The 23,287-nt window shown below is 35.8% G+C and overlaps 2 protein-coding genes across 3 annotated transcripts in view; one reads left to right on the forward strand and one right to left on the reverse strand.

Moving 5' to 3' along the window:
• Positions 1-10,921, forward strand: part of LOC135072018 (uncharacterized) — a 60,981-nt gene extending 50,060 nt beyond the window's left edge. For both annotated transcript variants that reach the window (XM_063965945.1, XM_063965952.1), the window contains exons 2-6: positions 446-564; positions 4,409-6,059; positions 6,374-7,128; positions 8,142-8,271; positions 8,760-10,921. In XM_063965945.1, coding sequence (XP_063822015.1) covers positions 477-564; positions 4,409-6,059; positions 6,374-7,128; positions 8,142-8,271; positions 8,760-8,808 — 2,673 coding nt within the window. In that variant the 5' untranslated portion in view covers positions 446-476 and the 3' untranslated portion in view covers positions 8,809-10,921. The remainder of the gene's footprint in view (positions 1-445; positions 565-4,408; positions 6,060-6,373; positions 7,129-8,141; positions 8,272-8,759) is intronic.
• The window catches only part of LOC135075830 (NADH dehydrogenase [ubiquinone] flavoprotein 2, mitochondrial-like), a 219,418-nt gene that overhangs the window by 122,623 nt on the left and 73,508 nt on the right, over positions 1-23,287 (reverse strand). The window lies entirely within an intron of this gene.

Below are 23,287 nucleotides of genomic sequence, written 5' to 3' on the forward strand. Positions count from 1 at the left end.
AAGATACAATATTTTTCCTTATGTTTATATTGGTTAAATAGAAAATTAACCTTTCCACAAAATTATCATAATATTATTAATCTTATCAGATCAGTCAGTACTGAGATTATAGGTAATATGAAAATTATCAAGCTTATTAGTTACTTTCCTACTTTATAAGCTATTGCGTGCTACTAGTTCATACAGTTAAGACTAGCAAGCCCTGCAACTTTATAACAGAAGAAATTGTTACTAGTTTTCCAGACTTATCGTTCAAGCAAATCTTCAAAATTCTCGATCATCAGGGATCATGCTACAAGTTGTAGAATCCCTGATCCCTAAGAAACTAAGTTGTAGCCTAGAATTGACTTTCTTATCTTACGAAGCAAAATTAAATTACTTCATGACTGAATAGTAATCGTACATTAATTTGTTTTATTTTAACAATATTTTTCAATTGTTTCAGCAAGTTCAAGATGGCGTAAATCACGGCGAAGATGCGGTGGTTCAAGAAAGGCGAGCCGCCTCGGCTGCTCGCCGTCTCGCCGGAGACCGAACCGCGGTCTACGCGGAGATCCAGAATCGGTAAGCTAATTCACATTTGTTCCATAATAAATACATAGCCAGTGCCACAATTTTTTGAGCAATTACGACCCGTATCGCACTAGCCCAAATCAAACCTCACTCTATCTAACGAACGTCATTATTGTTAGCATGTCATGTAGTAGGCAGGTAGTGCTAGAACGCTTGCTTACAAGGATCGGCTGCAATAACCGTCTATTAATGCAACTGGGAATCGAAATGGTCTTTATACAGATACATCATCATCGTCATCATCAGTGCTACGTTTTTAGGGCATTGAAAGTTAGGTACAACTCTTTATTTATTAGTTGTCCCAGTTTACCATACTAAAAATAATAATTTATGAGTCCATCAAACAGCACAATAAATTGTGCTTTACTGTTTTCATCCACATTAAATCTTTTCCAGATAACAGTACGCATTTTGAGACTACATAATTTCACAATGTCATACTACAGATATACATAAAATAGGTCATTTCCATGTCAAAGTTCTGCTTTAGATTTTTTCTGATTCAACTCTATCTCTCAAACGACCTCATCATGACTTTATATCTTCTTTTTTCTCTACATCAAAAGTTTCGGTAAGCACCGTGCACTATCCATTCTATTCTATTACCGTTCCATAAATGACAAATGAATGTCACTGACTTAGTTTCTCCTTCCCAAAGACCTTCGCTGTACAAAACACGCAATTAATTTGCTTTTTAGCACTTATTGCTGTAAATGACGCTTTCTAGTGAGACTTAATCGGCCAGTTTACTTCATTCTTACACCTAAAGCGCTGTGTGTTGGCGTCTAAATGCAGGCAGTAGATTTAAGGACGGTCACAAATACCACCCACAATACAATTGTGCAGTTGCAGTTCCCTTGGTAATGCTGTAATTTTAAAGGTAGCTGTAGGAGGTCTTTTTAAAGAGCAAGCTTTAAATTTTAGCTAAAGAGTGTTGATTTTAATGTAACTATAAATTCACACTCCGAGATTATTATCTGTATACTATACCATTTCAATCCTGAACTGACCTATTGGAGTAAAATACGCTCATTAAGTTAATGTAAATGAAGAAGCATCAATCAAGCAGATAAGAACTCTATGCATCGAGTTAGAGCTATTGTTATGTTTGTTTCTTTGCCACTTTTACACTTAGATATTGTAAAAACCATGAAATCACATTATAAATTGAACTGTGCAGATTAGGCTAATGTTTGGTTTCAAAAAATCTGAACGGAAGAATACAGTTTTGTATGACACACCTTATCATTTTATCAAGTTAAGGTAATAAACAAAGCGCGTTTCAGAATAGTTTTAAGTTTATGGCGTATAAGATATTCAGTGACAGACTAGTCTTTTCAGGCGAAACCGCAGGCAGAATCTAGTCGGTATAAGATTGAACTGTGACCATCGTTATCAATTCCAATAAATTAATGCAGATATGTGGCGTGCAGTCAGATAACAAACACTCGTAAAATACGTTTGACACCGGGTTTCATAAAGTCAAAGTTGAGTTATGTGCATGCGGACTACTTATTCCGAGCGCCTAAAGTAATAAATAAACGCGGCCTGTCAAAACAATTGCTTTCGCAAAACAACAGGCATTTGGTTATAAATGGGTGCGCTGAAATTAATTTTGTAGTTCACTATTAATTGCTAGTTATTAACCCCCTTACTAATAAAAAGTTACACAGTTGTTGATCACTGTTTTAAAATGACATTTCCATACTAAACGTCACTTTAAAACACTGATCAACGAGCGTGTAAGTTTTATTAGTAAGGGGGTTAGTGTTTATTATAACCGTAAGCATATTTTTGAACTGGACAGTATTGAGTAATTTGGAAATGAACAAAGTAGGTAGGTCAAATAAAATACGTTTTTAAACAAAATACTCTCTATCTTGTAGGTAGACAAAACAATTGTTTCTGTGTCTACATTTAACTAACAAGATGTCACCATATTTTTTGGAGAGAAAGACAATTCATGAAAATTGTAAAGCAACTGAGATACCATGTAAGCCACCATACGGTAGTTTTTGAAGAATAATTTCAAAATCCTATTTAAAAATATGTTTGCATTTGCAATCTTTGCGTAAAACAATAATTAAAATTCGCCAGGTAGGTACTTAATTTCGCAAAGTTAAGTCCATGAGAACATACAACTAAGAAGTGTTGTCAGCGTAAGTACCACTTTGTTGGTGCAAGAGCTTTCCGAAAGACAATCTATGAAGATATAATTACAAAACTTGACTTATGAATAGGATAATGACTGAACTTTTAAGACTGCATAATTATGTCGTATTTTTTAGATAATTAAAGTTAACGTCTCTGTAAATTAGTGTATGAACAGTCCTGCGAAGCCAAATATTGTGTACTTATTAAGTATTTTTCAAGTGATAGGTACACAGCCTATTCTAGAAGCTAAATGTTTTTGGAGATTATTGGTAATTTATTTTTGCACCCGTTAGCCCCGCCTTGTACTAAGCTAAGCTCTAGTTTTATAGCAAATTATTATTACATGTTCTTAACGTTGATTATTACTTCAATTTAAGATTTTGATAGGTACAACAGGTACATTTTGTTAAATAAGACATGAATAAAATAACCTTTTAAACCCCACTTAAGAAGGCTATGGCTATCACATATCAAATAAATAAAGGCAGATTACAAGAACGCAACGGGAATTTACCCAAATCTGTTTTCATTAAACCAAAGAACAAAAACGTTTAACTGTGACACAAAACGTTTTAAGCGACACATTTGGCTTGGACATTTCAAGTGGTCGAGGGAGCATGACGCCTACTTATACAGTTACCGACTTGCTCATCTGCTTACTATTCAATCGGCATGTAATATCTTCGCACGCACTCATTAGGCATGACAACATTTTGTCGTAGTTAATTGATAGGCTGTAACTTGCGTTTGCGTAACAAATACGCAACGTGCTTTTGTTTGCATAAGAAAGAAGTAACACCCGTTCGTCACAATGCAACAGTATGAAGTCTCAATAGCGCGTGGTCCAAAAATAGTTTAGGAAAATGAGGTTATGTTGAGCCATGAGACATCATGACCTACCAATACCATTGACCAACCAATTACAAGATTTAATATAATTAAATTATTTATTTACTAATATAGGCATGTATATCGAATATAAAATCAACATCTACTTATGCATAGAAATATTTATTCAGTTAGTGTTTTTAAAATAGCCTACAAAATCACAATGATTTATTGTCAACTGGAAAAATTGTAGCGACGCATAAAATCTAACTTTGCTATTTTTAAAGCTCAAAAAAAGACTAATATATTATTGTGACACGTATGACATTGAAATTGCACGTCGTTTTTCTTACCAAGATTTTTTTACCAAAATGTGATTTTCTTATTGTCAAAGAAACAGGAAAGTCTTGTAGTTATACCGCATTGCTTAATATGACGTCATTGTGGTTTTCAATTCTGTTCTACGAATTAACCACAGTTACATACGTTTATGGTAATATACTTACTTTCCGTACGTCCTTTAAGGATATCGACACCGACTAGTGACGGGAAGTGTCGCTTGATGCAAAATAAGGAGATAATTACTTGACTAGATTTAATAAGGAAGAACATTACTTACATCTATTGACTATTTTATTACGTGGTGCATAGATGTAAACAAACATGACATGGCAGTAGTTACCTCACGCAATGACGTAAGTTCCTGGTAGTGCGTGAAAATTAGGGGTGCGTATTCCCAGTTGCACTAGTTTGAAAATAGGCTACTGTATTCATTTATTTCATGCAGTCTTAACTTTACAAATTGTCAATTTTTGGCAGAAACTTAATAACACATTTTCTCTTTTTTTTTCAGATCTGTCTCCAGTGCGCTACAGCAATCGAAAAAGTAGCAGCAGCTCGGTGGAAACAAACTTTTACAATCTCAGCGACCAAATCATTATCGTCGAGAAGTCCCCGCATCGGTGCCATAGAGGCGGCGAGACTCCGGTCACCCGCCGCATATCGCTACAAAACGGGCCCACCTCACCACAGGACGGCTATAATGAAACTCGTAAAAACCGTGGAGGCTCTTTGGAAAAAGAGTATACCGTATATCGCGAAAAGCGAAACCCGTTGCTTGACAAAGTAAAGAACACCAAGCTATCATGCTTCAAGTCTAATGGGCCATTACGACACGCGGAAGATGCTGCGTCAACCTCAGGAAGTGACTGCAGCGGATTTGGCCACGTCGAGGACGCAAACCATTGCCGCTACGCGGGCAATTACTCTGAGGCTCACATAGAATTCGAAAACCAAAACCCTTGGGTAAAAATGCCAAATTATGACGACGATGTTTTCTTCGCCAAAGGCATGACTAGTCCTATTGAAAACCAATGGAGGGAAGGCAAATCGTTTACTAATCGAGGTGCGAGATGTTATAGTTCGGGCTCTGAATGCGACCGTTACCACGCAATACCTAAAGTAGGAGCTAAGCTATCAAAATCCAGTGACCAAATTTTCAATGACGACTATGAACCTTATGACGATGCACCAGTGGCAATGAAATCTCATAACATGAGCAAGACTGATAAATATAAGAATAATAAACCCGACAAAGATACTATCGGCCCCAGTTCCTGCTTATCGGCTAAATTAAGAGCAATGTCAGATCGGTATTTAAAATCGTCGACTAATAAGTTCCTTTCAAAATTATACCGACCGAATGGCGAAAACGAGGACGAAGTAAATGGAAGCAACGATAACATTTTAAAATCCAGTGGTTCTAGTAAAAGCAGGAAGAAAAGAGGTGGGGTGAAAGCAAAACTACGTAGTTTTTCTTATGGAGCTTTGCCTGGCTTGGACGAGTTCCAAAAAACTAGCACATCTGTGTTCCATGATGACGTTTACCAAGTTTCATGTGATGATGAAAACGTTTTAATTCAAGACTGTGAAGATGCTGACTCTGGAATCCTAGTCAATGAATCTGCAGCATCTTCAATTTTTGACAGTGATAGAATCTCTTCCCGATGTGAAAGTTCTGCTTCACATATTAATCCTTTAGCGCCGTGTCATGGTAGGAGCGTTTCTGGTGATCAAAGCTACCCTAAACCGAGATCATCAGGGAGGTTGAGTAGAGAAAGAATAAGTGATCATCCTAAACCAAGACCACGACATACCCAAAGAGCTTTATCGTTAGATCGCAAAGAGATACTTAGGCGTATGCCAAAGAATAATAGTAATAGTGATTACGCAGAACCACAATACTTACAACTTACTGAAAAACAAAAGATGCGGCAGAGAGATGCTAGTTTGGGAGATACGGGAATCCCGCCAATACCACCTTGCAGGAAACCATCAAGAGGAGGAAAAGCAGATAAAGGGCAGTCTGAATTTAAAGTTGTTAGAATAATGAGAAGAAATCCATCGGACGAAATGGGAATATTCATCGCTAAAACAAAACTGTCTGATGAAGGTCACGTAGGCTACTTAGTTGCTCACGTCGTTCCTGGAGGTTTAGCTGAAAAGTAAGTAAATTTCTTATAATTTATTGAATTTCTATTTGTTAACTGACAAATTTTATCAAGCCCTAACCAAGTAAAAGCTTATCTGTGCGATAGGTGATAAAATTCTTTACATCGATATTTATTGTTTAGGCACAAATTCTTGTCTTATCAGACAAACATTAGCCCTTATGTTTGTAGGTCAAAATGTGACTAGTGAGACTAAACTAAAGTTAATTTTTGATCGTTTGTTTGTTTACTTCACAAAGTAAATAGGGATTTACCTATTTTATTACGTAAGTTGAATCATGGTTGACGTAGGCTTTTGCATTTTCCAGAGAAGGCACGTTGCGCATTGGGGACGAGTTGCTCAATGTGAACGGACGCCGACTCCGGGACCTGACGATGGCTGAGGCGAAAGACGCGTTGAAATCGGGATCATCAGAAATAGACATCGTCATCTGCAGACAGCGAGAAAAATCAGTGGAGTCCAGACAGAGAAACGTCATCCTCATGCGCGAGAGTTCGGTCGACTACGAGAACGCAATAATTTTAGGAAAGGAAAAACGTGTTGATAAATATGACGTCAGGATAGACCGTCGGCGGTCGCAGGATGAGTCGGCTTGTAATCGCAGCGCGCTATCTGCGGACGAGCCGGCCGACAGCGCGGCCAACTCGCATTCACATTTCCTCAAGGGCCAGAACGCGAGTTACAGCAGCATGAATAACAAACTGCTGCGGCGGCAAGTGGTGAGCTACGGCGGGGCTAACAAAGACGGACTGGCGCTCAGTTGTGCGGGCGATATCGTGGACGTGGACGTGCCGGACTGTGCCACGGATAGATATAAGGACAGACAGGACTGTGACAGTGATATACAAACGCCGAATGCCGCGAATTTCTGCACATTGCCAAGACGGCCGCGGGCGCCGACGCACACTTACCACACGATCACGTTTGAGAAGGGACACGGGAAGAAACCGCTTGGATTCACTATTGTTGGTGGACGTGACTCTCCCCGGGGACCGCTCGGCATCTTCATAAAAAGCATCCTACCCCAGGGGCAAGCGATCGACGATGGCAGATTAAAAGCAGGTAATTAATCACACTGTCGTAAAATAAGTTAAGCAATTACCATCCATTTATAATGACTGCAAGTCTCTAAGAAATGCCATTGATAAGAATAAAGAATAGGAAACTATTGTGTTAGTTCAACAAAGAGCTTATAATGTTGCATCGGTACCGATAAGTATCCTCGATTTGTAGCAATAATAGTCATAAAACACGATAGTAATGTTTATTTAACTGCGTCTATTTAATGTTATTTATTTACAAATAGACCTGTTTATTTGACCCTTAATACTAATAGTACACGGACATAATAACTTGTACCTAATTACTGCACCTAAATGATACGCACTTCAGAAACCAAGTACAGGTCCGACTACTTATTTACCTATTTATGTTATTTCACGCATTTATTCTAAATTCAAAACAAAAGACTTTATTTTATTTACCTCACAGACGTTCATATTCAAATTATTTGACTATGTTTATACCTATTACTTGCCTGGTACCTAATATTATTTTACCTAGTTTAGAACACCCAACAATGTGGATTCTGTCCTAGGCTCTTAATAACTCATTTAGGTATTTCAGCCAAATTTCACGCGAGCAGAGCCGCGAGTAAAGGCTAATTAACAATAAATTAGTACTAATACTGCTAATACGTAATGTCCACTAATTGACGTTTCCACATACAATTATCCTCCAGCCTAATAGAAGTTTCTCATTGAGCATTTTATGTGCAGCGTATATTGTTTCCTGTAGATAAATTTACATTCATAGAATACTGATGTTTATGATCTGTTACTAGTCGAGTTTATAGCGAAAGCAAGTGTCTAACAATGCGCGATTTTGTTACCGCATTGTCGATACGTGGATTGCCAATTTGATGCTTGTCTCCTGGACATTAGGTTGTATTAAGCTTGGTTAATTATGAATGACGTTTACTATATTCCAGGAGACGAATAGCTAATTTGATGCTTGTATCCCAGAAATTAGATTCCATTTGGCTTGGCTAATCATGATTGTTTACCTTCTTCCAGGAGACGAAGTGCTGGCGGTGAACGGTCAGGCGTGCCATGAGTTAGCGCATGTGGAAGCGTTACAACTCTTCAAGTCTGTGAGAAGCGGGTCTATTGAATTGAGGGTCTGCAGGCGAGTGAAGAATTCCCAGTAAGTAATGTTGATCCATCTAAGGAGATCTTACTTGGCACAAGTTTGAAGTTAATCTTTGGGAGCGGTCTATGTAGGTAGGTAGATACAGCATTGGACGTCATGTGGCTGAAATGATGATGATGAGTTGAAAAATACAGAGATTTGAGGTGGATGGCTTTTGTAACATAATTAGCAGTTCTGTACCGGATTCCAATGTCAGAACTTTGTGGGTTCGAGTCCTGCTGGAGACAAGTGTAACTATTGTATAACAAAACAACTCTCAAAACTGGATTGGAATCTCAGTCACAAATACTGTACTGTGATTGGTGTAAACAATGAAGTTCAATGAATTCAACCCATCAAACTTCAAAATAAGCAATTTAATCGAATTTTGATCTTTGCTCTGTAATAGGTAAGCAATAAAGTAGCCTAAATATTTATAGACATTCAGTATAGAAGTAGGAATTAATTGAACAAAAAAATAATCTTTTTTTTTTCTTTTTCAGGTCAACCAAAGCAAAATCCTGCACAGATCTTCTGAATGACGAGGAATAACTAGCGTTAAAAAAACGATTGCATGATTTTTAAACTTGCATGAAAAAATCTTCTATTCTATTGGATGTTATTTATTTTATTTCTACTCAATCTGAACTGTTTTTATAGTTATGAAATACTTCTGAAATGATTCTATCTAGCTTTAAGATTTCCGGGACAGTATGACATTCGATATCGTGATCGTTTCGCTAAATCTATATCGAATGTCATATTGTACAGAATGCACTGATTGTCCTGTTTCTAAGTTAGTAGGTGACTAATGTAAAAAAGATTTTATAGACATGATTGTCATTTCAACAACTAGAAGATAAAACTATTGGAATATTAATTGTATAATAATCATAGTAGATAAAAAAACTTCATCAATAGCACCTAAATAGGTATTTTAATGTTAATTGTAATCAGTTATTTAGCTATTGACGTGCCATTCGAGTTAATAATAATTTTTATTTCAAAATCTTTGTGAAAATACTGAAACTGTACCTGATTTTTTCTTTTCTTCATTTTCGTGTCGCTCATTAGTCCATACCTAAACTAAAATCCCAAAGATAAGAAATAGGTGTTTTAATACTTCTAATTTATCTGCTTTACTGAGATAATGTCACTACATTATTCCAAATATCAAGTCTTATTAGAACAGATATTTGGTAAAATTGGTATAACTCAAGTGCAGTCAGCGTCAAACATTAGTTCGTGACACTCAAAATGGTAAAAAAGTTCACAACACAACCTTAATCCAATGAGGGCTATCGTTTTTAAACTTAACAGTTGGCACCCCTGGCGATTGACAGGACCTTACTCTACAGTGGCGCCATCTTGATGAGTGCAAATGCGATAGTCCTCCTACCACTTTAGCACTCACCAGTTGGTGCCACTGTCTTCGCTACTAGCAAGTGACAGGACCTTACTCTACAGTGGCGCAAACTGGTGAGCGCTAAAACGATAGCCCTCATTGTAACAAAGAAGTGTTGTGAACTTTTTGGATACTTCGGGTGTCACGAACAATTTGAAGCTGACTGTTCGTTATGAACTAAAATACTTTTTGTTTGGAATAGTGTATGTTGCTTATAGTTTTTCATAGTTTCTTCTACTGTAATCTATGATAAAATAGTCGACAAAGATGAGACTGATCTTCTAATTTATTTCAAACATGGCAGGTTTTATACCTTTTAAAGTCGTGTGTTTGTGGACTATTTTAACTAAAACACTATATTTTAATCATGTTATATTTGTGTATCTAATGTACTTGTAGTATCAAACTTTAAAAGTCTGGTTTCTAGTTTCTAGGTAGTTCAGCATGAATGTGTAGCATGTTTAGGAATAGTTTATGTGCAATAAGATTTTATGATAATGCTTTAAATGTAAAAAAATATTTTAGCAATGATCTGTCTACTGTGATAGTTCTTGTTGATTCGTTGCGACTTGATAAATCAAACGGGATGTTGAAAAGTTTTATAGCATGTTAAAAAATGTTTTTAATATTCCATTACTTTCATTGACTGCTTGTGAATAATTGCACTAAATGATCATGGTAACTATCGCTATACATTTTTTTAATTGATAATTCGCTGTCTGCATAAAAAATTAAAAATCATATTGTTCGAACTATTTATACCATTGCTTGATGACCTCCTTTTAGACATAATAATAACCACGTTTAATTGACGAATCAAGCTTAGCACTGTGGCAACTTATGTAGGTAGTTCTAATAAAAACGATTTTGCAACTAAAATGAACTTAATGCGCTGGCGACTCTACTATCGTAATAAAAAATGTGATAGACATTTCATTGAATTGTTTTGTTAAAAGGTGTAAGTGTAAAGAAATTTTTAAACCATTTTTCCCAGTGATTACGATTCTCATTCTGTTATGTGTCTCAAATATATGGAATTTTAAAGTAGGAATACCAACAGTAGATTAAATACAAGTTAAACTCGGTTTCACGAGTAAATTGTAATAAAGTGTAAAATCAATCGTATACTTGTAGTTATTTCATTTATTTTTTAGTCTGCATTGTTTTAATTATTATACATATCATAAATTTATTGTAATCCTAAGTAGGCATATTGTAATGATATCTTTAATTGTTCAAAATTAAAATATTGGGAATTAATATTTTTTTATTACTGTTACATAATTAACAGTGGCGGCGTAGCATAGGTTGGCACCCGGGGCGGCACCCCCCCCCCCCCCCCGTCATAATATAAATTATAGCCTAAGGCACCCCAGAATGGCACCCCCCCTGTCATGACATCACGACCGTCCTTGCCATGCAGATGTGTCAGTGAGTACTAATCTGCGCGACTTTGTCACCCCCTGATGCTTGGCACCCGGGGCGGACCGCCCCCACCGCCCCCCCCTTACGCCGCTACTGATAATTAAGACCTTCACAATAATATTCCACATAAAAGCAGCACCCCCTTCACCTGAATGATGAGTAAAATTTATAAAAATCATAAATTTAAATTTAAACGCTTTCGTGTCTGGGCACAAAATAATAATAAAAATCTGCATTTTTGACCTTTAAGAATGTATACAGGATAAGTGATCAATACTATTCATATGCAACGCCATCTGCAGATTTTGTTTAACATCAACTTGTAAGATTAAAACACATTTGCGTGGCCTAGAAAAGAAACAGATGGTTTCAGAAATAAATAATAGATGTCTCTACTTGCTAGTTCTACAATGAGGATCAGTACTGTTGTAGAAAATTCAATAAAACTTGTATCTACGTTAATCTTTAAGACATAAGAAAGATATATCTTTTTGAATTATCCAAATCGGACCAATTTTGCCGCTAAAAGTCAACGTACGCAGCACATACGTAGATTTCAACGATTTAGGCGGCCAAAACCCAGTTTTCCAAACTCAATCTATTGAAAAATAAACCATGTACGCGGGTAGTACACACTTCCAGGAATACCATGGTACCTTCTTCAATGTTTAACGAGCGCAAATCTACCCTGTAGAGTAGTCTGAATGCGATAGTTCGCTTAACGTGTATGTATTTGTTGTCGGGCGCTCTTAAACTTACAACTTTTGTAAATTGCATATTTATTTTCAAAACCATTGTTTTCGAGTAACAGTGGTGGATTGCGATAATTTAGGATAGAGCCTATGTTTTTCAACAGTAATTTACTTAGTTTTTGTTTTCCTAAATATATTTAAAAATTGACAAAGATAGCTGTATCAGAAATGAGTTTTTTTTTGTATTTTTTATTTTAAAGTGGTCGTTTAACTAACTTCAGGGTCCGTCCGAGCAATAATTTCTTTATTTTTTAATAGTTTACATATTGTTCTTAAAATCTGCAAAAAAATTTGCCGCGGAAACCCGCGCTTTTTTAAATTAACAGCATTTGAAGATTTGGAGAAAAAATTGAGCAAAATATCATTTTATTGCTACTTTGTATTCAATCCATTTGCTTTTTATTTTAGGCCTGTCTGGTGCCTCGGGTACTAAAGTAGTTACTCGGAATTACTTATTTGACCAGATACAAAGGCAAAATTTACCATGTTTCAGTGATAAACTTGATTTTTATGAAGATTTTCTTTTAGTCGTTATGGAGACACAGAAAATGCTGAAAAGAGTTTGAAACAAAGATCATCTTATGTGAAAAGCTAATTCAAGAAGAGGTGGATGAAAGCCAATAAACATGAAGAAGTGTTTTTTAAAAACAAGCCGCAGAAGCCCAAGCATTTCCGGTCATATCGGCTTAACTTTGTTAGAAAGTTTTCTAGAAAGGAACGCAATGTAGATAGGCTTTTATTAACATCAGACCCCTTGATCAGCTCCAGGAGACACAATAAGACCTTCTCGCAAAGCTTTCCTTCCTGAAACAATGGAAATGTTGATGTCTGCCAAGCCAAGTAGCAAGTAGTGACCCAATGAGGAATGCTCTCAAAGTGAGATTGATATACCTACCTACTTATTGTTATTTTATAAAAATACAAAAATTAGCCAAGTGCGTGTCGTTCCAAGCGCAGTGTAGGGTTCCGTAGTTGTCAGTCGTTACCATAATATATTTCATAAGCAAGCAATTACTTCATCTAAAGTCACTTTTAATATTTTCTTCTAAGGAGTTTTATTAAGTATGAAATTTTACACGAGTTAAACGACTATTACTCTTGAACTAACTGGTCTATCTTAACCGTTCTAGTTTTACTTAAAAGATCATGAAAAGCACTATTATTATGAATTTTTCCAGATTTTTCAAACCAACACTTTAGTTTTTAGAGGGGGGGACGCCATTTTCGAAAAAAAAATTATCACTTTAAACTTTAATATTTTGCAAACGGATCACTAAATCAAAAAATAGTCTTGGAAACCCCTAAGTCATTTTAAATAACCTATCCAACGATACCACACACGATGGGGTATCAATGATAACAATGAAACTTTTTAATACAGGGTGGAAACGATAAGTGATCTCATTCGATTATTTCTAAACTATACAAGATATCGAAAAACTGGTTACTGATCCTGAAAGTGCTTCACGAGCTCTATCCAACGGTACCAATAATAGGTTACAGAATTAACTGGATCTATCCGAAAATTAATTGTTTTCAGCTTCCATACATTTAGTAAAACCACATAATATTAAAAACTATACAAGATATTCAAAAACTGGTTACTGATCCTGAAAGTGCTTCACGAGCTCTATCCAACGATACCAATAATAGGTTACAAAATTAACTGGATCCATCCTAAAATTCAATGTTTCCAGCTTCCATACATTTAGTACAGCCACAGTCATGGCACTCATGTCTTGATAATATTATAGCAAGTAAAGCCTAAAACCAATGTTTTCCATGAATAATTTTAAATAAGAATGCAATTTACGAGTTCATTTTAAGTGTTTATTGTTTAATAAAAAAAATTAATACTTCTAATTTTGTTTGACTGGCATACATTTAGTATGGAGGCTGAAAACATTTAATTTTCGGATAGATCCAGTTTATTATGTAACCTATTATTGGTACCGTTTGAAAGAGCTTGTGAAGCACTTTCAGAATCAGTAATCAGTTTTTCGATATCTTTTATAGTTTAGAAATAATCGAGTGAGATCACTTAACGTTTCCACCCTGTATATATTTTTTTTATTTTCTATATTTAAGTGAAAAATGTTTTATTATCATTAATAATAAAAGAAATCAGTCAAAAATGGTTTATTTTAATTTAATTTTGTACTTATAACTAATTTCAAGCAAAAAATATTTTTGGCCGCCTAAATCATTGAAATCTACCTATGTGCGCAGGGCCGCGTGACGTCACTATATCCGAATCGAGCGCAGCCGGCGTACCTACTATTGGGATGGAAAATATTTTTTTCCAGCTAAACTATCAGTTTTAGAAAAAAACTTTTAATAACATATATTCATCAAAATAAAGTAACGTATCGACCAGTAATTTTTAAAAATAAAAATTGTGAAAAATAAGTATCGCTATGTCCAAAAACCACATTTTCATAGGATTCGAGGGAATGCGGAGACGCGGTTGGGGTGATTGTAACTTAATGATTGTTTGTATTGAACATAATAATACATAATATGATGCTAATACCCAGTTTCTGGCCTGGGGGGGGGGGATAAGTCATACCCAGCTTATAGCCTGGGGGGAGGGGCAAGCCTTACCCAGCTTCTGGCCTTGGTGGGAGGGGGGGAGAGGCAAGTCATACCCAGTTTCTGGCCTGGGGGGGGGGGGGGGTTAAGTAGCCTAGGCAGAGTGTATCTGCCTCAGCTATACCTTATTGTTAGAAGTAAATAAATTAATACTTATACATTTTTATATTTTACTTGGAAGAAGATATGACTAACAACACTTATGAACACTTTATTTGAATAAATCGCCAAATATACCACCGCGGAGACCCCAATCGCGTCTCTGCGTTCGCCATTGAATCGTATGAGCGTATGGATTTTTTGCGTTATTTTTCACAATTTCTTTTTTTAAAAATTACCTATCGATAGCTTACTTTATTCTGAGGAATAAATGTCGTTACAAGTTTTTCTCTAAAACTGATAGTTTGGCTAGAAAAAAATATTTTCTATCCACGCAGTACGCCGGCAGCGTTCGGATCGGATATAGTGACGTCATCGTCCCCGCGCCGGGCGGTCAGTGAACTTTTTTAGTAATTTGGCCATAACTTCGTCAATTTTTGTCGTAGAACAAAAATTTTTGGACTGTGTATTAAGGATTTCTTAGCCCTATAAATCTGCATTCTCAGCTAAAAATCGAAATGATCCTCATTCAAAAGCACCCGTTCTCCGAAAGGCTACATTTCAAGGAATTGTTATTCTGCAAATAATGAATTATTCGCAATAGTCGCTCTAATTGCGACTAAGTAAATTGTTTTTCAGCAATCCAACAAAAGGTTTGAAGTATGACTTAAAAGATCCTAGGATAACTTCTGCCTTGTAAAATCGAATCGAATGTAATCTCTGTTGTTTAATGTGGCTTAGTAACTATGTATTAGTGTTAATATTACTTACTAGAAGTAGTAACGAAAAGGATTTAATATGATCATCATTTAAAATATACGACTAGCGACGTTCTTACCAAAATATTCTTCTCACAATCTTTATTAGTTTAGCAAACACAATGACTATTTCCCACTCACCATAAATGTTCTTATCCTGAGTAAGTATCATGATACTTTTACCTTATAAAAACGTTAATTTTATCTTCGTTTCCTCACAATTTTCCGCGAACGGCATCTGATCTGTCGCTAATGTCGGTGTGAAACTTTCACTTTTGGTATTTTCAAATGAAACAATAGAATATGGCGTGTTATACAGGGTGATGAAAATATTAGGGTACTTAAATAAGCAATATTAACGAAAGGCGATATTGATCTAATTTTCAAATATTTGAAAAATAAAGAAGCATAATTTAATTAACTTTATCATCTCTCCAATCAAATCAGCGCTCTATTTTATTGATGACGTGGGTAAAATCTTATTTGGACGATTTTAACGTGGCTCTCATTTATAGTGGTCAATTTTCATCGGCCTTTTCATCAAAAATAAATTGTATTTATCCAAATCACCCTGTATTATCTCATAGATTATTACTTCGCTGTCGCTTCAAAGGGTCGGAACTGGAATGACGGAATAGCGTGACGGCACCAACAGGTTCCTGCATTTTTGATGACTTCACCAAACAAAAAGAGTGAAAGACTTTTCTTTAGTGACGTTTTTGATTTATGATTCCGATGTTTATCATTCACTTGGGTACAAAAAACATTGCATATTCATGGAAAAGAAAGAACCAACAAAGTACAAATCTCTGTTCTTTAACTTAAACACATTAGTAACAACTCAGGCAAACAAGATACGAATAGTAAGTGAGCATACTTAAGTAGATTATGGCATCCATTGTTGTCATTCTCAGCGAGACGAACTCAGCTCCTAATTTAAATTAATTGAACTTGAGTTATTACAAAAGGTTTTGACTTCCCCAAAAAATCCAGCTAGGACGACTAATCTCTTGGTTTTGCCCAGACTTTTAACGAATTTAAGTTTTAACAACCCACTTGGAAAATAAACTCATTAAGTTCGATATCAAACGATGCGATGGCTGCACAAAATGTCGTTAACAAGTTACTATGAAGCGGTAATATGGAAAAGGCAGGTTACCATGCGAGTACTTCTGCTAATGTAAAACACATTGCTGAGCCTTATAGATTTTCTCCAAGAAACGCCATATTATGATGAGGTATTCCATACGTCAGGGGTACAGTGAAATGGAAATATAGCAATACTGTAGCAGCTATTTTAGTAGACGATGAAAATGTACACTGCTTTTCCATTAAAACTCTACACTGCTTTTCCATTTCATCTCAAAAGAGTCAGTACTCAGGTAAGTAGTAGCAGTTTTTTACGCATGGAATGAAGCACATTTAACAACTCAAAATTGCACGAGTACAATTGAAATAGTCTGTAAGATATCCCTTTAAATATCTGAGATGCAGAGCACTAGAGTTCTTACTCTACGTTGTCATATCGTCATTTCGATCTTATTCCGTTAGGTGATAAAAGCGCGCCTTAAAATGCTTCTGACTGTGCTTCATACCTTAGCTTATTTACGCGGGCACGCGTGTCGCCTATCTTCTTCTAGGAAGGCTCATCTCGTTACTGCTGGAGCGTTATCAGCACGTTATAATGCAATAATAGTAGGTCATATTATGGTGTCAATTCTGCCATATTCCTTACATATTAGGGTAATAAAAGCGCACCTTTTAATGTTTCTGACTGTGCTTATTCACGCGGGCACGCGTGTCGCCTATCTCCTTCTAGGAAGGCTCATCTCGTTACCGCAGGAGGTTGCATAAGCGTTATCAGCATTAAGGAGCACCGTTATAATGCGATAAGCGAATTGGTGTCAACGATCTTTGCTCATCAGGACCATGTGGGGCGTTACATCTACCACATGATATATTATCTTTATGGGCGCAATAGATTTTATAGCTTTATACAATTTAAGTCCGCTAATATAAAGTTAAAGTTAGTAAACTTACTTAAGTGTATTATTTTTCAATTAATTAGCATGATTTTAAGATTTATTAAAATCCGGAGAGTGTTCCGTGCGACTGCCTTGGTTTCCTATTGTAGGTATCTAAGGGCTAAGTAAAAGGATTTTTTTGTAGAACATTATGTTTAAAACGGAAGAGTTTTGAAGGAATAAATTATTTGAAAGAAAAAATTTTCAGTGTTACAAAATTTTCAATGGACTTACACTTTTATAAAAACTCTTGAGCAAATCAGGTTTCCTACTTTAAAATACTATTTCCTTACTCTATACAATGTTGCAGTACTTAGACCAAACCTTACCAAAACATGACAATTTAAACACGAACAAGACTGTTTAAAAGCCTCACTTAATACTAGTCAAGGTTCTTCTAAGTTCTTAGAAACCTAAAAATAACAAAACAGGTGACATTCTAAAACAATTAGGCTACTAATGTATTTTGCTAGGAGCATGTGCTCACCATAAGATTACGCCTATGTGTGCTCGCTAGCGAGTGCATAAAAAAAATCTATGAAGATTTTAGTTCTTGAAAGTAGCCGCCGCCAGGGCGCTGCACAATCTATTGTACATTATGTCATTTTTACGCAGTCTCTAGCGAGCACACCTAACGTAAACTCATGGTAAGCAAACTGATAAGACCCTAGAATCTAGGAATAAAGCTCATGATCTAGGGCCTAGATCATGAGCTTTCGATACCATTCACAGCCTCGCTACAAGATCAGTCTGTGTACATAATGTTAGTGCCACTCCGTTGCCATGGAATTCATGAAACCAGAGACCCAATGTGTCATCTGATACACACATCACCTGCTTAGTTCTGCTTGGCGGTAATTACCGCAACATATTTGCGGGGTACCTCAAAATATGTTGTGTGAAATAGGAAAATAGTTTTTGATGTAGGTACAATTTATATTATGAGAATTAAGGAGAAGCAGGAAGACTCGAACAAAACTAAAGTTTTCTCGAACAAGTTGATATTATTTTATGTTTTCTGATAATTAACCTGATCAATGATTGAATGATGCTTTATATTTCGCCTTAGAGAAAAAGATTGGACTGTTTGATAATTTTATCCTTAATGCCAACTAGTCTAGTTCAATTTAATGTCATGGTAAAAAAAAATATCACTATATTTACCGGTCAAAATTATAGTTTTGTATCCACCCTGTATAAGAGAGCACCTCTTATGTAGGATTTACCGTAATAGCTATCGTCTCTATCTATAGGTAAGTTTTATATTATCTAACCGCATACAACTGTCTCGATACTCAACTCAAATCTCTACAAAGATAATTACGGAACCAATTCCATCGCACGCCACAATATCTCCAGATCAAATCTAGGAACTAAATAGTTCTAATTCATCCCTTATTACATAAAATTATAGCAATTACAAGTGACTACTATTTCTAGCGAAGCGTCTTCAAGCTAAATGCCGTCGGTACAGTTTGTTGCGTAGCCGCTTTGGAATTACGAGGGCATTTTAATTCGCGCTGGTGAATTTCTGAGTTGTAATACTAATACCCCATTAGCTTAGTAACTGTAAGGAATACTGTTGTAAATAAAATTATGAATTATACACTTAAGAAAGTAGGATCATGTAGACTGGGTCGATAAAAGAAAAATGTGTCTACCTGGGTCTAATTAATGGAATCATAAAAAATATTTCAATTTACGTCTACGAACAAAGTGGATCGACCTCATATAGGTAGCAGGAAGGCGCTAGATGCAGGCTGCTGCCAACCAGTCATCATGGATGTCATTGGAGGAGGCCTATGTTCAGCAGTGGACGTCCTATGGCTGAAATGGTGATGATGATTATGATGATTTCAATTCAATAAATATACAGCGTGTGGTTTTGTAAAACAACGCCCATCTCATTCTGTATCTACATAAGACAGTGGTGGGTACTTATTTCCAATAAAGATCATATCACGGTCGATAAAGTAGTTAAAGAAAAATGATTAGATACACCAAAATCTGTTCCATTTGGATAGAGACTAATAAATCATTCTATTAAAACCCTGTAATTATCACAAAAACGTTCTAATAAACACCATAATAGCAATTTTCCCTTGTTACTTCCTCAAAATACGCGCGCAAGTGTACTCTGCGCGCACGCAGCCCGCAGCTCGCTAATGACCCGCAACCAACGCGCGACTCCCTGCCCGGGGATATCAATCACTGCTCGCGCGGAAAAAGCGCGTTATTAGAAACCTTAACTAACTTTTTGTCCTTTGTAGGAAGTAATGCGAATTCTAGACCATTGCCACGTTGTACGCCCTGTTTGTCAATGTAATGAGTATACCAGTTTTGAAAATAATCTTAAGTCTGCAACATCTAAAGATGGTCATAGATTCTAAAATGTAACTACGAGTTACCTATCTAATTTTGATTTGGTTGGTTGGCATACGAATTACTTTTAGTCTAAAATCGGCTAAAGTTTTGAACTTTCTGGAGCTTTTAGTTTAATCGTGTACCTAGCGAATTTTCGTGGTAGGTGTTGATTACAAGCTGGTATAATAATTATTGATTATTGCAGTAATTTCTCTTTGAGGTTTAACACCGAATTTAATATTAACACTTTACTTCTTAGGCTGGGTTGCACCACCCAACTTTGACCGTAACTTTGATGATAACTGGTGCTTTATGTATGGATTTTGACAGTTTTTTGACGTTTGTCAAAGTTAAAGTAAGATGGACCCAGCCTAAAACTGTTTCAAGAATCCTGGAACCATTGAGTAACTAAAATACTTATTTATTTATTTGGGACTCCTTTTACAAAATAACTCGTATAATAAATTAAACTTCAGGGTTCTTAATACAATAAAGGAAGTAAAAGGTCATACCGTCTTAATAAAAAAGGGATAAGCCCTCGGCTCGAGCCAGGCAACTAAATGGACCTTTGAAGATGACCTCCCGACGACCGTGTAATTTGTGGTATTCAGCTTTGTAAGGACTCAATTTTGGCTCAACTCTCAAGAGAAATTACGTGGTCAATACGTTATTTGTCTTGACATTTTGGATATAGAGACAATTTATTTACGTGTAAGATCAATTTTCCGATAACATGCTTAGTTATTTGAAGTTATGAGTTAGGTTACATATGATTCTCGTGACATTCACTGAAAAATGGCCTGAAAATGATTGTGACTGCGAAATGCATATTAAATGCTTACTTTGGGGCTAGATAGCGCTGTGTGAAATTGTCCAAAGTATAAATTTAACCTTTAAATAACCTTTAATAAACTAGTAACATTGCCTTCATAAGAGTTTAGTGATAAATTAAGTTCATCTGTTATTTAGACAGTTCAGTCAAGTTAGTACGTAATTTGTAAGTTGCTTTCCTCGATGAAAGTAGAGTTTATAAGTACCAAATATTCTTCAGCCTGAAAGTACAAAACCATGTAAAAGAAAACAACAACATGTAAAAGTTTTGTACCCGTAGGTATACTTTAATTTTATGAAAATGAATTACCATTACGGAAAACTCCGCGTTGTTTATAATTCCGAAGTGATGACAAGAAGATAAGTGTAAAGTCTGATTTATGAGACAATATAAAACTTAAACTCTTGTTTCATATAATATTACCTTCCATCCGAAAATGGGTCACGCAATTTTTTCCTCCTCCACGTAGAAAAGTTTTGAGAAAAGGCCCAATTTGGGGTCTTCCAGTCGTGCCGTGTCTCTTGAGACCACTCACTGAGCAGACTCCGCGTATAATTTAATTTGCTTGTAAAATATCCAGGTCAGACGATGAAGGTGGCCCATAAGCACATGGGGCCCTTTTCACGGTACATCATAAACACGCCACATTATAATCCCACTTACTTGGCGCAGAAGTATGCATACTTACTTACTTCGTAAGGAACCGAACTTCTTGATGACGTTTCCACAGAATAGTTAATAATAACGTACTCAACGTCTCATTTTCTGCAGGCCAAAAGTCAGACAAGTTCATGCTACCCTAGCAGTAATACGAGTAAGGCCTATCAGTGTCATCAAGTTTTATTAACATTTTTATAGGTTTTATTTTTGGTAATACCTATTGTCACTCCAAAGTCACGATGACTCTACTACTAATACTTATTTGGTCTTAAAACGCACACTTTTGAGACTTCTATGCAACTACCGTTGTCTGTGCGAATCTCCCATGATTTACGTTGCTTCCGAGCGAAGAATTTTCGTCACACCGCGGACTCGCTATGAAATATTACGTCAGATAAGACTTACAAGCAAACTTTTAGGCTGACTATCCCTGCTTTTCAGCCCCGTCAGATACAGAAAGCAATTTACATTTACTTAAACAATTTACGTTAATTAACATGAAGATGCTTAGCTGAATTAAAATTATGTCTGTAAAAGAGCAAAGAAACCAAGATATATTTTAGCTTTCAACGTTTATTTCAACATTTAATTTGTAGCATTTTGAGTGGCTCTTAAATCTTTTACTAAGTAAATTACTTGTTTTCTAAGTAAAGCTCTAAATAAAGCTGAGTTGTGTTGAAACGCCAATAGTAATTTTTATGAAAGCTTTGCTATTATCATCTTGAAAATCAGAGTTTGGAGAAATTGCCTATAAAGATACTAAAAATCAGAGTGAAGTAGGGGAGACCGAGGAGAGTTGTAACAGAGGAGAGTTGAGACATGGACGATTTTTTGGAATTTACTTATTAACTATCAGCGAGCTCGTAACAGTGCGCGCTTTTTAGTTCAAGTCTCGAGATAACAAATACGTGATGTTGCGAGCTCACTGATAGTTAAATAAGTTCCAAAAAATCGTCCATGTCTCAACTCTCCTCTGTTACAACTCTCCTCGGTCTCCCCCTATGTAAGATCTCTTTTACGATTACCTTCGAACTATAGGTACGTAAGTATTTACTGGAAGAGTAAGTATAGTCTCTATTAGTTATCTAAATGTTAACTATCTAATGTAAGAACTCAATTAAAAGTCGTTTGTAAACTAACCGGCCTTTGTTCGAAACTAAAATTTTAACTTACAATAGTTACAATAGTGTTGATATAAATTAATGTTGTTGTAACAAAAATACTTCATTATTACTGATTAAAATCTTACACGCAATTTACGCATGTACTTAACTGATTGTTAACCCTTAACTGGTATCGTGGGGGCCGCGCGGCCCCCACGCATGACGTTTTCTTTGATTTCTAAGAAGCTACGCATCGTGGGCAGCCAAAATTTTTGGTATTCTCATTTCGGCGCTACTCGCGTCTGGTGCAGGCGTTTCAACACTGTATCATTCACCAGGACGAAGATATGCACGTGTTGGGGTCCGCGCGGCCCCCACAATACCAGTTACGTTAGTTTTTTTTTCATGGAAATTTTTATTTGCTTTTTGTTTTTTTGCAGTATTGATGGCTTATTAGTGATAGAACAATAGAAGATACCTAGAACGAAGTTTTTGATTCCAAATTAGTGATTAGTAGCATGTCAGAAGAAGGATATAGTGATAATAAAATTATAGGTCATTGTGAAGATCCAATAACCAATATTCGGTCGATAATGAGGATATTGATTCTGATTTTCATGTTTTTTCTTCAGAGAGTGAAAATGAAGATGTTGTAGGACCTAGTCAATCCAGCTACTATGAAAAAATAAACACAAGTGGTCTGAAAATCCACCAGCATCTGCTAATGTTTGTCAACATAATATTTATGTTTTTATTTTTATAAAATGCTTATTATTTTTATTAAACATTACATTAAAACTTTATTTATTATTAAGTTCACATTATTATGGATTAATTAAAATAATAATATTTTTGATTATAACTTTCTAAACGTAGGTTTCATAGATATTTGTCACGTTAAAAAAATATTACGTAAAAAGTTGTTACTATTATGTAATGTCTTGAAGTATATAAGTAAGAAGATTAATTACAATAAAAACTAAATGATTACATAGAAAAAGCCTGATATATATCATT

The sequence above is a fragment of the Ostrinia nubilalis genome, chromosome 1 (assembly GCF_963855985.1).
Source record: "Ostrinia nubilalis chromosome 1, ilOstNubi1.1, whole genome shotgun sequence".
Taxonomy (NCBI): domain Eukaryota; kingdom Metazoa; phylum Arthropoda; class Insecta; order Lepidoptera; family Crambidae; genus Ostrinia; species Ostrinia nubilalis.